General features: G+C 37.6%; 1 protein-coding gene and 1 long non-coding RNA gene across 4 annotated transcripts; both read left to right on the top strand.

The window, feature by feature from the left end:
- The first annotated feature begins 2,469 nt into the window (after positions 1 to 2,469).
- LOC126610689 (uncharacterized) lies at positions 2,470 to 5,585 on the top strand. 3 transcript variants are annotated; one of them, XM_050278795.1, is made up of 5 exons: positions 2,470 to 2,622; positions 2,973 to 3,255; positions 3,897 to 3,998; positions 4,315 to 4,564; positions 5,232 to 5,585. In XM_050278795.1, exons 2-5 carry the CDS (start codon positions 2,998 to 3,000, stop codon positions 5,357 to 5,359), a joined length of 738 nt encoding a protein of 245 aa, XP_050134752.1. In that variant the 5' UTR covers positions 2,470 to 2,622; positions 2,973 to 2,997; the 3' UTR covers positions 5,360 to 5,585. The 3 variants fall into 3 exon arrangements, with proteins under 3 accessions (XP_050134752.1, XP_050134753.1, XP_050134754.1); XM_050278796.1 differs by having other exon boundaries at positions 2,476 to 2,622; positions 2,977 to 3,255; XM_050278797.1 differs by having other exon boundaries at positions 2,512 to 2,672.
- Positions 5,586 to 10,838: 5,253 nt separating this feature from the next.
- Positions 10,839 to 14,070, top strand: LOC126610696 (uncharacterized). Its single transcript, XR_007618607.1, has 3 exons — positions 10,839 to 11,478; positions 12,525 to 12,598; positions 13,773 to 14,070. It is a non-coding gene; the product is annotated as an uncharacterized LOC126610696 (long non-coding RNA).
- Positions 14,071 to 15,500: the final 1,430 nt, after the last annotated feature.

The raw sequence follows: 15,500 nt of genomic DNA, 5'->3' as shown, positions 1-15,500 counted from the left end.
GTTGAAGAAAATAAATAATATTGGGATGTGTTATTTGAGGTGTATTTAGAATTATTTTAATTATTTTAATAATCTTATGAGGTCGAAATAGTCATTGCATATTAAGACTGTGAACACGGAAAATTCCTGAAACGAAAGAGACAAGAACAACGCGCACAAACAAATATTTGTATTTAGATGATTTTGGGTTACAATCTCTCTCTATTTTGATCTTCTGATTCGATCTCCGTAAGGTGTTGATTTGTGGATGTTTCGTTGATCTAAGGGCCGTCAAGGCTTGATCTTGGATGAACTGTTGGAAGTTTCTTCAAGGGGCCGTGGGCTTGATCTTTGAAGGTGGATTTGAGCGGATCTTCAAGGAGCCGTTGGGGCTTGATGTTAAGGATGAGTGTTTCTTCAAGGGCTGTTAAGGCTTGATCTTAAATAACGGTGATGAACGGGTCTTCAAGGGCTTTTGGGCTTGATCTTGAAGAACAGTGATGAATGGATCTTCAAGGGTTTTTGGGCTTAATCTTGAAGAACGGTTGGATGTGTGGATTTGTCGACGTTGTTGATCCAAAGGGCCGTTGGGGCTTGATCTTAGATGAACGGATGATGAACGATGAACACTTTCTTCAAGGGCCGTCGGGGCTTGATCTTGAATTGGTGGATGATTGTTGATCCAAATGGCCGTTGGGGCTTGATCTTGGAAGAACGAAGAACGCTTTCTTGATTCTTCGGGAACCTGGATGCTTGAGAGCTTCGGAGTTTCAGAGCTTCAGAGCTTCAAGAATTTTGCCTAATGATTTTGGTTCCCCAAATGAATGAAATGGGCTTGTATTTATAGAATTTTCCAAGGCCTAATTTTGAATATAATATCCCAGATGAAATAAGTTGTTTCTGCCAGGTGTTGACACGTGTCCTATTTGATGACTTTTCCAACTCATTTCAATTTTCGTTGAGTCGCGCGCTACGTGTAAAATTTATGTAATACATGAGTGTTGACACTTTAATTTATCGGTCAACATTTATTTACCGAAATTTCGATGTCTACAAAGACATACAAGTCATTTAACATTAAATTTTAATGTACGGAGTATTCAGTATTATGTGGGGTGCTAATAAAAAGAGCCTTTATAAATTTGAGAATATTAAATTATCGATAAATTATTAAGTTTTAATTAAGAAATTAATAATTTAATTAAGGTTTTCGATATTTTCTTTGTAGGCATTGTATCCAGTTTCTTATTTTACAAATTAATAATTTTATGTATTTGTTTAACAAAGTGAAATTTATGAATTTATTTATTCTTTTTCCAAATAGCTTGCACATTGTTCGATATTCAATATTATTCCTTTTTATGAAACATTTAACTAAGCAAAAAAACTCAACTTTTTAGCAAAAGCACTATATGTTAGAAGTTATTAATTTATACATTGTGTGGGATCTATATAAAAATTTTGTAATACTATTTTATAAATTTTGCGAACTATTAATTTAGCACACTAATTGCATGTTGGGACCGGCCAAAAGTATTATTTAACCCAAGTTGTTAATTTGTTGGGTATTAAATTATCGAAGTTCCATTATATAGGAAAAGATTAGTTAATGTATGATATATTTAGTTTGAGTACCGACTGAAAAAATGAATCAAGATAATTCTATTAATGCTATTGTAATTTTATATAATTACATAATTGCCACTTAGTTCTATCACGTTTTTTATACCAGCCAACTTTTCCCATTGGCCGACCGATCAAATTTTCTTTCAAAAGCGCATTCTCACCATGGTAGCTTGATACTAAGGTCACATTTTAACCATGGTTTATGACTAGGAAGTAGAAAATTGTGAAAAATAAAATTTCACTAGAAAATATGAAATATTTTTCTGTGGATGTGACTGTGATAAATGACAAAAAATATAAGAAAATTTAGATGAAACATCTTCACCCACATATAATTCTTTAACAGAAACAATGCATGAAGCGCGCAAAAAAAAAGAAGAAGAAATTATCCACTTATTTATTTCGTTGAACATTTGATGGCTTTGTTGTCGTTAGAAGAATCATGTTGAGTACATGTCAACTGATATCGACATATTCTAAAACAATATGATGAGTGTTATCAATTGTCAAGTGCTATCGACATAACCTACAGAGTGTTGTAGAAAGGCATTATATCAAACATTTGATAAGAACAAAAGAGACTACAAAACATTCAGTTGATATTCGAAAGACATTCACATTGTATTTTCAAACTTTAAGTAATCATGGGACCACCTTAATTCCAATATGCATCCGCATCTATGTAATGATAAACTCACTCAAATAGAAATTTCCCATTTAGTGGAGAAAAATGGTGAATGGGTAATATTGTCAAAGAAGAAAGAAATCCTAATAAAACATTTATAGTACTGTTTACTTTTAATGTTAAAAAATATTTTTACCTTGAAAAATTATTTATTTGTACACCTTTATTTTGCCATTTTAATTTAAACTAAATTTTTTAAGAATTTTCCCAAGTTTTTCTAAGGAAAAAAAAGTTAAAAGCGTCAGACACTAATCGCTTCCTCTTCCCCGACCGAAAAAATCGTTTCCTCATCCCTCTGGCTCTCATCGGTTTGCCCTAGACAACAAAGCCAAGTCAGTTTCTCTCTCTCTCTCTCTCTCCCCCTCCCTCTTTCTCTGTCCAGGTGAAAGATTTGTTTGGTTTGGTTGTTGTTTACTTGGGAGTTCAAATACGATTCAGTAATTTGGGTTTTTTAATTAGGGTTTTCGCAAGTTGCTTGCTTTTTTATTATTAGGATTTCGTTGTTTCAAATTTACAGGAACAATGGATTTCTTTCATTTATTTATTTAATAGTTTATTAATTTGGGTATGATGTATATTTTCTGGAACTTATTTTGTTTAATTTCTGCGGAGTTTTGGTGTGAATTTAATTTTATAACGTTCAATTTGTTGCTTCGTATCTGTTTCTGCTGTTGCTGTGAAGGAAGGAAGGAAGGAAGGAAGGAAGGATGGCAATTGTGGCTCTTCGCTCCGTGGTCGGGAAGTTGGGGAATAAATCTGTTTACAACAATATTAACAGAAGAAGAGTCATGCTTGGGGCTTTCCGGAGCTTGGATATCACCAACAACGGAAGTCAGGAGGTCCAGCCGGCGTTACAAGGGCATCGAAGTCCCGCTTTTTTTTCTCCTCGTGCTTTTCCTAATGGGGGCCTTGCAAACAAAGCTGAGGAGAGGAAGGATACCATTCCCTACTATGGAGTTGGACGGGTACCCAATAAAATTTGCAATTCTTAACTTGACTCATCAATTATTACTTTCGCATCACTTGTATGGAAGATTATGACAACCATCCACTACTCGTAGCTTTTTTTCTTGTTTCATGTAGCCCTTTACGTCACCATTTGTCTCTAGGATTGCATAGATTGGATAATTCTCTAGATTAGCTATCTTTGAGTAAGAAATGAATGACAAATCCGAGTTCAAGGAATCCCACAAAATGGTAGGATAACTAGGGATTCTGATTAATTCATCCTCTACCTTCAACATAGAAAAAAAATGTCAAATTGGTCTCTCGTTCTTCATTCAGCATACCTTCAGTTTAGTGAGATGTCCAATCCAATCCAATCTTAGGCATCACACATGATCTTATAGCCTTTCTTCAAGAGGTGTCTGCATATTTACTTTGTCGTACCCACAAGGCCAAGAAAGGTAGTTGCTTTGTGGTTCATACTTTTCTTTTTTGCTACTTTTCACATTTGATAACTTTGCTGATACAACTCTAGCACTGGAGTAGCGTCTGGATACCAGGCTTGCCTGCTGTAGTTTGTTGATGATGTTTTATGAATTTGCTCTTCTCTCTCTCTCTCTCTCTCTCTCTCACTCACTCACTCGGACCTTTCTTTGAGCAGAGGTATGAAGCTGCAGCAGGAATGCTTCAACCTATTCCTGTGGATGATCCCAATGTTGTAACTCTTGCCCAGTTCGCAGTGACAAGCTTCAACCAGCAAAAGGTTAAAACTGATGACTTAATTTCTAAAGCCGCTGTTCTACTTCTTGCATTAGCTGTATGTCTATGTTCGTGTAATTTATCATAGCGAAAGGTTCTTCGTGGTTTTCATACTGTCTAACTATATGCATGCCTAATTTTCTTGACTGATGCTGTTGGCTCACTTGGCATTAATGATTTGTTGCTAGAACGGTGTAGTTGTGCTGCAAAATGACGGCCCAAGTTTCTTTTGAATGGATTTCCATACTGTTTCAGTTGTGCTTAAACCTAGTATTCGTTTTCTGGGAGGCCAAAAACTAATGTTTTGGGTTCTTTTTTAGAATGCCCAACTGCAGTTTCTGAGAGTGGTGATGGCAAGCGATCAGGGGGCACTTCCTTGTTGCCTTTACTATCTGACACTGGAGGCTGTTGACGCTGGTGCCGTGAAAGTTTATCGAGCACAAGTTTCTGTAAATTTGCTTGATGACAGCCGGGAGACAACAGTTTTTGGTCTCGTTAGTGATAATGGTGGTTTGCTAAAGCTAATTGATAACAGAGACAGATGCGAGTCAAGATTAACAAATAACAGAGGTAAGCATATATGCCATGTTACTTTAATTATTATTGTTACAAACTTAGTTCAGTACGTTCTCATTGGCAGTTTAAGTAACTATTGTTGTAGAACTGACGTCTATCTTGCTGTCTGGTAACTGTACCAAGTGTCTTAAGCCAGTATTACTGGGATTAGAACAGTTCTAAGATCCTAGCGTTGATTACGTAAATTACTAGTCATGGAAGAGACTTGAAAGCTCACTTGACCGTCAGATAAATACTTAAAAGATAAACTAGGAACCAACCAATCATTTATCCGAAAAAGACAGTAAAATACAAGTAAAAAACTACTACCGGAAGCTTAGTATAACTCAAGGGAAGTTGGTCATTGTCTCATTTAGTCTTACAATACCTCATAAATGCTCTTTCATTAGATAAGTTGGAATGTTATGCGCAATTACGAATCTTGGTCTCACTGGAGCACCGTCAGAAAGTTGATGTTTTGTCAGTGTATTTGAATGGAGTCAACTGCTTTACGAAATAAAGTGCAAGTATATACTGACACTTTACGGATGTTTATTATTTTTTAGTACATATCGATTGGGCAGTGAAAATTGTGCTTTATAGTGTCTTCTTTGTAGTTGTTTATTATTTGCGAGTGTATACGGATTCTGATTGGTTAATGTTGCCATTCTTTCCATCACAGATTATGTCCGTCGGTACATTTGGGACAAGTTGATAAAAGGTGATCATGAAAGGATTCCAGTAGATGTAGAGGGACCTCCCTTGGAGGAAGTAACGCTGAGCAACTTGCACAAGTGGACTCTCCATTAAGTTGTTTGAAGAGGGAGATTTCTTCTATAATTTATGCGATTAGAAAGCACTCGAAAATTTACTAGGTGTAAAAAGATGAGTATTACTTATGGCGAGAGCAAACTAACAATGTGATGTTGTAGTTGATCAACTCGTGCTTGAAACAGGAATGGTAAGTTGTACCGTCTTAACCTTTCATTGCGGTGGTTCTCGCAATCTGATTATTGGCTGGCTCTTTTTGTATCTAGGTCCTGGTTTTTTGGTTGATCGAAAAGTTATCTGCTTTCTTGTTTCCACTTAAGTCATTTTACCTAATTTCTTGTTTCCACTTTCATTTTACCTACAACTAACAATGGTGTCCGCGCGGTCTTGCAGGTTTTAAAATCATATAAAACATGTCCAAAGTTCAAGTATATATATGACATGCAATATTTTCAAACATTTGATTCATGTCTTCTTACCCGTTAACATAACACGAACTTGAAAAATGAAAAGCAAATGTGAATGTGCATTATAGGATAGAGTTATTCATTCATTTTTATATTTCACACATTGTCGTTAGTTTTTTACCACTTATTTCTTCAATTCATCTGCAACCGAAAATTGAGAAGGGGTGTGAGAAGTAAAAATTGGTGTGTTGAAAGCACTCTCACATTATAGTGTTTGATCCAAAAACAACGTTGTATTGTGTTCGATCCAAAAACTTTATGACTCATTAATTTAATACCCTTATAGTTCATGCAATTTTGTATGTCGTCCTTATTCTTGAACATAGACACCAAAGTGCTATTTTGCCATTTACTTGACATCTTCGTTTCCAAAATCTTATTGAAAATGTTTGTTAGTCATGTTATATTTGTTTCTCTCAAGACCTTCCATACTTCGATCGGTATACTGTTTGTACCCACTGCTTTTCTATGCTTTTATCTTTTTCAAGGCTACTACTAGTTCATCTTTCCTGATTTGACGGTAGAAGGACTAATTTCTACACTTCCGAGTTACTCAATTCATCCAAAGAAGTAATCATGTTGTGTCCTTTATTGAAAAGTGTTGTGATTTACGGCTCAAAATTAGGATGAAGCAGAAATTATGTTGCAAAATCGAAGAGGCACCGCCCTCCGAATCTCGAGAGCCAGACTCCTAACGTGATTACTTTCTCAAAATCGAAGAGACACTGCTCCCCGAATCTTCGAGAGCTAGACCCCCAGCATGATTGCTTTCTCAAAAATCGATGAGGCATCGTTCTCCGAATCAATCGAAGAGGCGCTCGCTTTCTCAAAAGCTGGGCTGCTCAGAGACCACGAGGGCCGATCTCAGAAATCGAAGAGGCACCTACTTTTCTAGCCTTGTCAGCACCTGTCACACGCACACTCAGCTTTGCAGAAATTATGGGCATTCTGTCGAAGACTTCTGGTGAAGTAGAAAGCACATGAATCTTACTGTTCAATCACCCACTTCCCACACGCAACAATAGCTCATGGGTACCACAGATAACTTTGCCAAAGTTCTCTGCCAAAGTTGAGCACGTGAAGCTTGCAGCTCCTACTACATCGCTCTGACCAAGAAAGGTAAAAGAATAGCAAAGAAACATCACTAACAAAGTTTAGACACATAAATTTTGAAGGTCTAGCTACCATATTATTACCCACAAGGGTAAAGGAACAGTACCACTGCTGGATAATTGGAAAGTCCCTGTGTGTCAACCTCTGTGCTTCGTGGCAAGGTAGACTAGCAAACATGCCCAACCTTTACTCACTTTCGAGAAAACACTCCCAACAAGATTGCTTGCTCCAAAATCGAAGAGGCACCGTCCTCCGAATCTCGAGAGCCAGACTCCCAACATTACTACTTTCTCAAAAGCGAAGAGAGGGTAAAGGAACAGTACCATTGCTGGATAATTGGAAAGTCTCTGTGTGTCAACCTTTGTGCTTCGTGGCAAGGTAGACTAGCAAACATGCCCAACCTTTACTCACATTCGAGACAACACTCCCAACAGGATTGCTTGCTCCAAAATCGAAGAGGCACCGCCCTCCGAATCTCGAGAGCCAGACTCCTAACATGATTACTTCCTCAAAAATCGAAGAGACACTGCTCTACGAATCTCGAGAGCCAGACCCCCAGCATGATTGCTTTCTCAAAAATCGAAGAGGCATCGTTCTCCGAATCTCGAGAGCCAGATACCACAGACCACTTTTTCAAAGTGCTCTGACAGAGTTAAAACATGTGAAACTGGCAGCTCACACTACCGTGCTATGACCAAGCAGGGTAAAGGAATAGCATTACTACCTGTTGTTAGGGAGACTCCTATATATGTCGACCTCCATCCCCAACGGACAGGCAGACCTGCAAAAATGCTCAACCCTTCATCATATCTGAGAGGGCACTCCCAACGAAGCCTTTCGAAATATTCAGCTTTCTTTCCCCCCGATAATACCTCTGCAAACAAGCTATACTAGAGCAAGAATATCTCATATCATCAGGGTTAAAAGCAAGAGTATCCCATATCATGCTTTTTTCCTGTCTTTTCCTTTGGCCTTGTTTTTACCTGCAAGACAAGGAGAAAGAGAGCAATCAGTCAGCACTTGGATCAAGCTTCCAGCCAGGAACTGACTGCCTGGAACCCCTTACCTGATTACTTACCTGGCATTGCTCTCGAGTACTCATCTTCAACATCTTATGTTTCCAGGGAAGATTCCGCATCTGCTTGAGGAACAGATAGGGCAAGTGCGAAGGATACAAGGAAGCATGTGGAGACAAGCGTAACAGCACACGTGCCGATACACCCATTACTCTGTCAAAAGCAAAAGTATCCCATATCAGCAGGGTGGAACGTACTCTAGATTTGATGGACTTGTTTTGACCCTCAAATTCTTCAGTCGGCCTTATACTCTGGAGGAAACCAGAAAACCCTCCAGCTCAGTTCAAGAATAAGCCTGTGGAAAGTTACTTCTTCAAAAGCAAAAGTATCTCATATCATCTCTTCTCATTTTTCTTCTCTTTATCCTTCATGCTGCTGCAAGATGGGGAGAAGGTGAACAATCAGTCGGAGCTCTGATTGCTTACCTTGTCTGTCACCTCTTTCAGCAGACCCCCTAGCTCGGCGACTTGGGGGACTCCTACTACATGGTTTGTATCGCGCTTGACCAAGCCTGAGACTACAAGTAAGCTTCAAGTGAAATTGATACATTACCTTGTGCATCTCCACCAGTTAAAGATACCACCCCTGGATGGAGGAAGAGTACTTCCAGAGAAGATGCCACATCTACCTATGAGACAGATAAGGCAAGTCAAGACGACACCACACTCCGATACTTAGAAGTTTCGTGATTACGAGATCATTCTCCCACAATATTTCCTAATGTCATTTGTACTAAATCATTCACTTGTACTCACTAAAGGAGAGCTTGAACCTATGTACTTGTGTAAACCCTTCACAATTAATGAGAACTCTTCTATTCCGTGGACGTAGCCAATCTGGGTGAACCACGTATATCTTGTGTTTGCTTTCCTATCTCTATCCATTTATATACTTATCCACACTAATGACCGGAGCAATCTAGCGAAGATCACAAAAAGCGACCGTTTTCGCTACCTAGGATCTATCTTGCAAGAGAACGGAGAATTAGATGGAGATCTCAACCATAGAATACGAGCTGGATGGATGAAGTGTAAGAGTGCATCCGGCGTGTTTGTGTGACCGTCGTAGGCCACTGAAGCTCAAGGGAAAATTTTATAGGACGGCAATAAGGCCAGCGATGTTGTATGGCACAGAATGTTGGGCGGTGAAGTATTAACACGTACACAAAATGGGTGTAGCAGAGATGAGGATGCTTCGTGGGATGTGTGGGCACACGAGAAAGGATAAGATTGGGAATGAGGATATCCGAGGTAAAGTAGGAGTAGCCGAAATTGTAGGAAAGATGAGAGAAAATCGGCTCCGATGATTTGGACATGTGCAAAGAAGGCCGACTGACGCTCCGGTTCGAAGATGTGACTACGGGACAGAGGTTCAGGGCCAAAGGGGTAGAGGAAGACCTAGGAAAACTTTGGAAGAGACTCTAAGAAAAGACTTAGAGTACTTGGATCTAACGGAGGACATGACACAAAACCGAGCGCAATGGCGTTCTAGGATTCATATAGCCGACCCCACTTAGTGGGAAAAGGCTTTGTTGTTGTTGTTGTTGTTGTTGTTGGTAGGATTTTTAACTTGATGGAGGGATTTTGTTAATTACCTATTTCATTGTAATTTGGATTTACTTCCAATTCGGATTATGATTCTCATTGTAATCTAGTTCATATGCACTATAAATAGAACCTTAGGGTTCAATTTATTTTGTGTGTCTCACCATTAGTTTAGAACGTTCTCTTTTGGGTTTTGGGTGGAGGTCACCGTTTGGGGTTATGAGTGCGTGACAAATTCATGACTCATTCGTTTGGCAAATTTGTGAGAGTCAATTTGTGAGTTTGAGAGTTAGAGCAATTTGAGAGAGACTACTTTGATTGTTTTGGGTGCTCTACTCATTTGGTTTGGGTTTATAATTTGTGAGATTTAGTTGTAAGATTTTTAAAAACTCTTTTGTAATCTCCATTTGCTTAGTGAAATTCCTCGTTGTGCTTCGTCTGTGGACGTAGGCTTTTACGTTGAACCACGTTAATCTCTTGTGTTCTTATTTTCATTTTCACTTACGATGTTGATATTTGATACTTTGTTAGGATTTGTTTCTACAAGCGCATGAAAGTATAAAAGTGGTATAAGAGCTGTATTACGAATTGGGCTTTGTTTGCCGTTCATGATGAACCCTTGTGTTGTAGGCGGAATTTGATATTTGAATAATTCGATGGGAGGAATGATTTTGAGAGTTACCAAGTCCTTTGGTTGTCCTTGAGGTAACGTTTGGTCATTCTGCATTGTTATAAGGTGGAGTTTGATGTTCGAGACTTTGGTGAAGTACAAAATTTGCATTTTTGGTTTGTATGTTGAAGCTTTTGCTTGAATTTCATTTCGTATTTGTTAGTTTTCATGATAGAATATGTTGGAGGAAATTCTAAATTTTAAAGACTTGAATTTTCTGGGTTGGGGTGGAGATGAGTTTTCGAAAGAAAAATATAACCAAATTGAATAAAGAGAGGGAGAGAGACTCAGAGTTTAAAACAGAACTCCAATTCGCATCCAAGTTGAGCATACCCAACTCTGAAAAAAGAAGAAGTCCAAATTCATTAGGTCAAGAACGCATGACAGCCACACGTGTCTTACAGGGATAAATCCATCATTTGTTAGCTTTGCATGTGATGGATAATTGATAAAAGACAGCGAATTGAACAAATTCAGTTATGGTATTTGTTACTTTGTACAAAGTAACGTAAGCAAAACATTCGTAATTTTACTTTAATTCTTTCTTTCTACCCAACCCATCACATCCAAAGTTATAAAACGAAGAAAAACCTTCATTTCAAAATAGGGAACTTTAACCAAAAGTACCTGCTACTGTTCACTTTAACGAAAAACCATATTTTTACACTAAAAAGTCAATCCTGGTACTATTCACTTTACCCTTTATTTTGTCCTTATCATTAAAACTCAAAGTTTTCAAACCCTTTTCATTAGTTTTCCTTTCAAAATATGCCTGAGACTATTTGTTGGAAAAAACAAAAAAAAAACAAAAAAGCCTACTGTTTTTGTACGTTGGTTTGACAATTAGAGTGAGTGTGAGCGAGTCTAAGTCAAGTGAAGTAGCCAAGTGCATATCGTATCATGGTGGTCAATCTGCAAGCCTTCCCTGTGTGAAGTCTGAAGATGACTGGGAAGTACACAATCTGGTTAATCCCCGCCACCCCATGTTCATCTGCGTCTTCCTTAAGTATGCGAATGTCCCCACGAGTTCTTCACGATCCAGTACTCTCCCTCTTCACAAACCCCCCACCCCACTAGCAGCATATAGTGTACTCCGCGAGTTTTGCCCGATACCCTTCTGTATATACCCTGCGATCAAACCACAGGGAAGAAGCAATCAATGGAGGAAGCAGCAAGGCAAGTAGATGAATCAGTGGAAGAAGCAGCAAGACAAGTAGATGAATCAGTGGAAGAAGCAGCGAGACAAGTAGATCAATCACTAGAATGCCTGCATATCAATGAAATTGAGGTATGATTCATGTCATGAAATATTGTCAATCTTTGGTTTCTAGGGTTGGGGTTATCTGAAATTTATTTCAATTAATTGATTTCTGTGTTTTTGTTATTGGAAAATCAACCCAAATCTCCATCTCTGAAACATCTGCTTTCAGGACAAGAAGATTTCAGTGCTGAATTGAAAAAAAAAAAAAAAACTAGACTCTCCTAGATCCAGTTAGTGTTTGAACTAGAAAAAGGTTGCTAAATCATCATCTCAGGCTCAGTTGGACACCTTATATTTTGTATTACTGCTATTTCTAGTTTTTCAGGTTCTAATGCAGCTTAAACTTCGCACGAGAGAAAGGAGAGCCATCACATCCATATAGCAATTTTTATATTTTAAAGGTAAGAGGAAGAATGTGTAAAAATAAAGGTCAGAAAACATAAAACATAAGAACAAAATAGTATGTCACACACCCCTGCATATTTACTCAGGGACTCTTCGCCAGATACAATGCATACCACCGGATGGCGCTCAAGCACTTCCAAAATATCTTTTGCACCCTTCACCACTCGCTGCCCATGAATATACACCCTATGTCCAATTTGCTACAAAAATAAAAAAATGAAACCATTTGTTATTCAGTGTTTAATTCTTTTTGAAAACGTTTAAAGGAAACCATTTCCTACTACTTACCGTAGGAGAACGAGGAGCGCCATATGGGATGTCAACCTCCAGTCCCACACCCGCAACCTTGATAAACCTGTAGATATTTGGAATGTAATAGCCATTTTCATCCCCAGGCACGTGATTAATCACATCCTGAGGAGAAAGTATGACCTTCTCTCCTGTCCGAATCTGGTGCAATGATGCAACGCAGCTCACTGCAGCCATCGGTCCACAAGAATCTGTGACAAATAACAGAGTGCGTCAATATTTTCCTCCTATATTATTTCATTGTATGACTAGATGTTTTGAGAGTAAGGTTTTCAATTCAGGGATTTAGGATTTAGGGTATTCTAGATTTTGGGATTTTGGTCTTGAGTCTTCACCTAATAATGTTGTGGATTTTGTAGATTGGGTTTGCTCTGGAGAAGCTTTATGCTGATGGTATGGTGAAGCAGTAGATAGTACCCTGCAACACTATCTGGTATGTTAATCTGATGATTCTCTGGATCTCTGAAACTTATTGTTTTGTTTCCTTTTAATTTGTTAGAAGAAGTATGTAACAATAATAATCGGTGTTCATGGAAAGCCTCAGAGGCTATGGAATTGGAATATATGATGGATGGATGGATGGGTGGATGATTTGTTTTTATATATTTTATGTTTTCTCTGATTAATTTAGCAATTCAATCTGAATTCTCATGTTCCTAATTGATTTGTTCACAGGCTGACCAAGAATCTGGTCAACGAAATTAAGTTGCATGAGCAACTGAAATTAAGTTGCATGAGCAACTGAATTTAAGTTGCCTGCAATCTGTATGAATGTATGAATGTGAGAGAACATATGTATGAGGCAATTAGCAACTGAAATTAAGTTGCCTTTTAATTTCTTGATTCTAAATTTTGTAGGAATTACAAAAGCAAACAAGTACGCCACTACGCCCTATTAAGTTTCCTTGGTTTGCTTCTCTCAAATCTAATCTAGATGATTGAATGAAAAATTTATAAATGTTTGTTAGTATTAATTTTTCAATATTGTTTTTCACCAGTTAGTGTTTTTCTTTTGGATGTGGAAATAGCCAGTTCTTTGTGTTTATTTGACTTTATAGGTTGTAAAGAATCAGTAACCCCTTGTCAATCTGAAAAGACTCCATCAAGACTCCTTCTTCAGGTTATTGGTATGATTTATCATTTAGATGAACTACTTGTGAAAATTTATATGAGTTCTGTTCTTCTTGTTTCTTTATCACGTGAGATTTGGTATCATTCGTAGATTGTGTTAGGAAGAGAGGTGTGGACCTATGTTAGACTTGGATCTTAACTAATTCAGTCCATTTGTGGTTTTAATAGTATTTTATAGACTCTTGGATTTGTTTGCTAAACTGTTTAGAAATCCTCAAGGCTGCTTGTTGCACTAACATGGTTATCTCACATACTGCTGCTAAATATTGATGGCTTTTTACTGCTGCTAAATATTGATAATCGGTATGAATGTATGAAATGTGTGATACTCGAATTAGCCTTACAAAGCAATCTGCACGACTGTATGAATGTATGAATGTTTCTCGATTTGCCAAATCAATGCACTATGATTCATTCAATGATGCCTTGGAAACAAGTGAGATGAAAATAATATGGTTTATTTCTTTTTCTTGCAGATTCATTGAGGATTGCAGAATGATGCTGCAGATTCAAACTTGGTATTTTGATGTTTACAGTTGGGATGTGATTACTTAATTTGTATGTTATTTTGATGTTTGGACTTGGGAATTTGGATGCCTTCTTCTATATATTGGGTGTAGCACCACCTAGGAATACATTAGATTGAAGATGCAGTACAAAAAGTTATATTCAATCTATTGACTTTCTACTACCAGCTCAAAACTATTGCTGCTCTAGATTTGTACTGCTTACTCTTGTTACTGATCAAAATTTGTTCTGCTATACTGATTAAAATTTGTTTCATTTTCAAACGGATCCGGTCCGATCTCCGGTTTTGGGCCCGGCTTGGCCCATGCCCCACCCCAACCTCTACTCTCCGTATCATGTAATGTGAAACAATAGATTTAATTAAAGAAAAACTGTGAAAATTAAAAGAAGTGACTTACTCAGCTTGCCTTGGGTTCGAACTGGGGTGTCATAACCAAGAGCGGCCAAGTTAAATGGCTCACCTGGCTTGATGACTTTGTATGGGTCTGGATGAGCAGTATGGAAAAGACCTGAAAGTTAAGAGTCAGAGAACATCAACTTAAGCAAATTAATTCGGAATCATAAGAAAATCCACTTAAACAGCAAGTTAATTGTGACACTTGAAAACCACTATATGCTGCTTGTGGGATGGGGGATTTGTGTGAGTTGATACATTTAATTTGATCTGCACACTCCAAACCCATTTATCTGTTCTTCTTCAAATGAAGAGGGGATTTGATCTTTGGTTTTTATGTTTTCTGTTTCATATATTATTCAAACTTCCTTTGTTTCAGATTCAAATGAAGTTCCCTGCCCTTTTTGGAATTAAATAGTTAAACAAACAAACCCATTTGGCCATGGTTAAATTTTAGTTTTTTTTTAATTAGATGTAAGGATACATTAACATAATGGATTTAGATTGTGGGGGTAATTTAGGTAATAAACGACAGTTTAAAAATATATTAATAGATAAATTAAATACAATATGGGTGTGGACAATAAGTTGAGTGTACATAATGAGAAATAATATGAATTTAAATAAAATTTCTCAACAAATTAATAAGGGGCTGGAATTAAACCTTTAGCGACCTCCAGTTGCTTGGTCATTTGAGCTCTAACCCCAGAGAATCTGGAAAGAAGCATGGTCGCTCACAAATCAAATCACCTGGATAACATGGAAACTGAAGCATCACACAATGAACCAAATAAAAAATAATAATAAAAACCGGATTTGGCAACGCAAATGGTGTTATATGTTCATGCAAAGTAGGAACTTTGTTCGTGGGATTGACAAGAAAAGAAGAATTAAAAAATGAGGGTTTCGATTGGGGAGAAGAAAACACCAAAAATTTGAATCCATAAAAAAGTCTAAGAGTCAAAACCCACTTGCATTTGTTTTTGGGGGGAATGTGCCAATGCCATTTGAGAATAGAAACTAAATATGTGAAAGTTGAACAAGAAAAAAATCTGGTCTCATTGTGCAAGTTACCTTGTGTAGTCTGGACTCTGCAACGAGAGTGCCAGAGGGAGAGAGCAGTATCGACGAGCAGTCGGAAAGGGGCGGGCAGGCGCAATTTATGTAATGTGTTTCTTTTCTTTGCTTTTTATTCTTTTTTTCCTTTTAATAAATACACACCCATATACATATAGAGGATTGATAACAACTATTAAGTGAATTTTTCTTGTTGATATTAATT

This window comes from Malus sylvestris, chromosome 17, assembly GCF_916048215.2.
Source record: "Malus sylvestris chromosome 17, drMalSylv7.2, whole genome shotgun sequence".
Lineage (NCBI taxonomy): Eukaryota > Viridiplantae > Streptophyta > Magnoliopsida > Rosales > Rosaceae > Malus > Malus sylvestris.
Note: the sequence above shows the minus strand (reverse complement) of the source record. Positions and strands in the feature narration are given on the sequence as shown.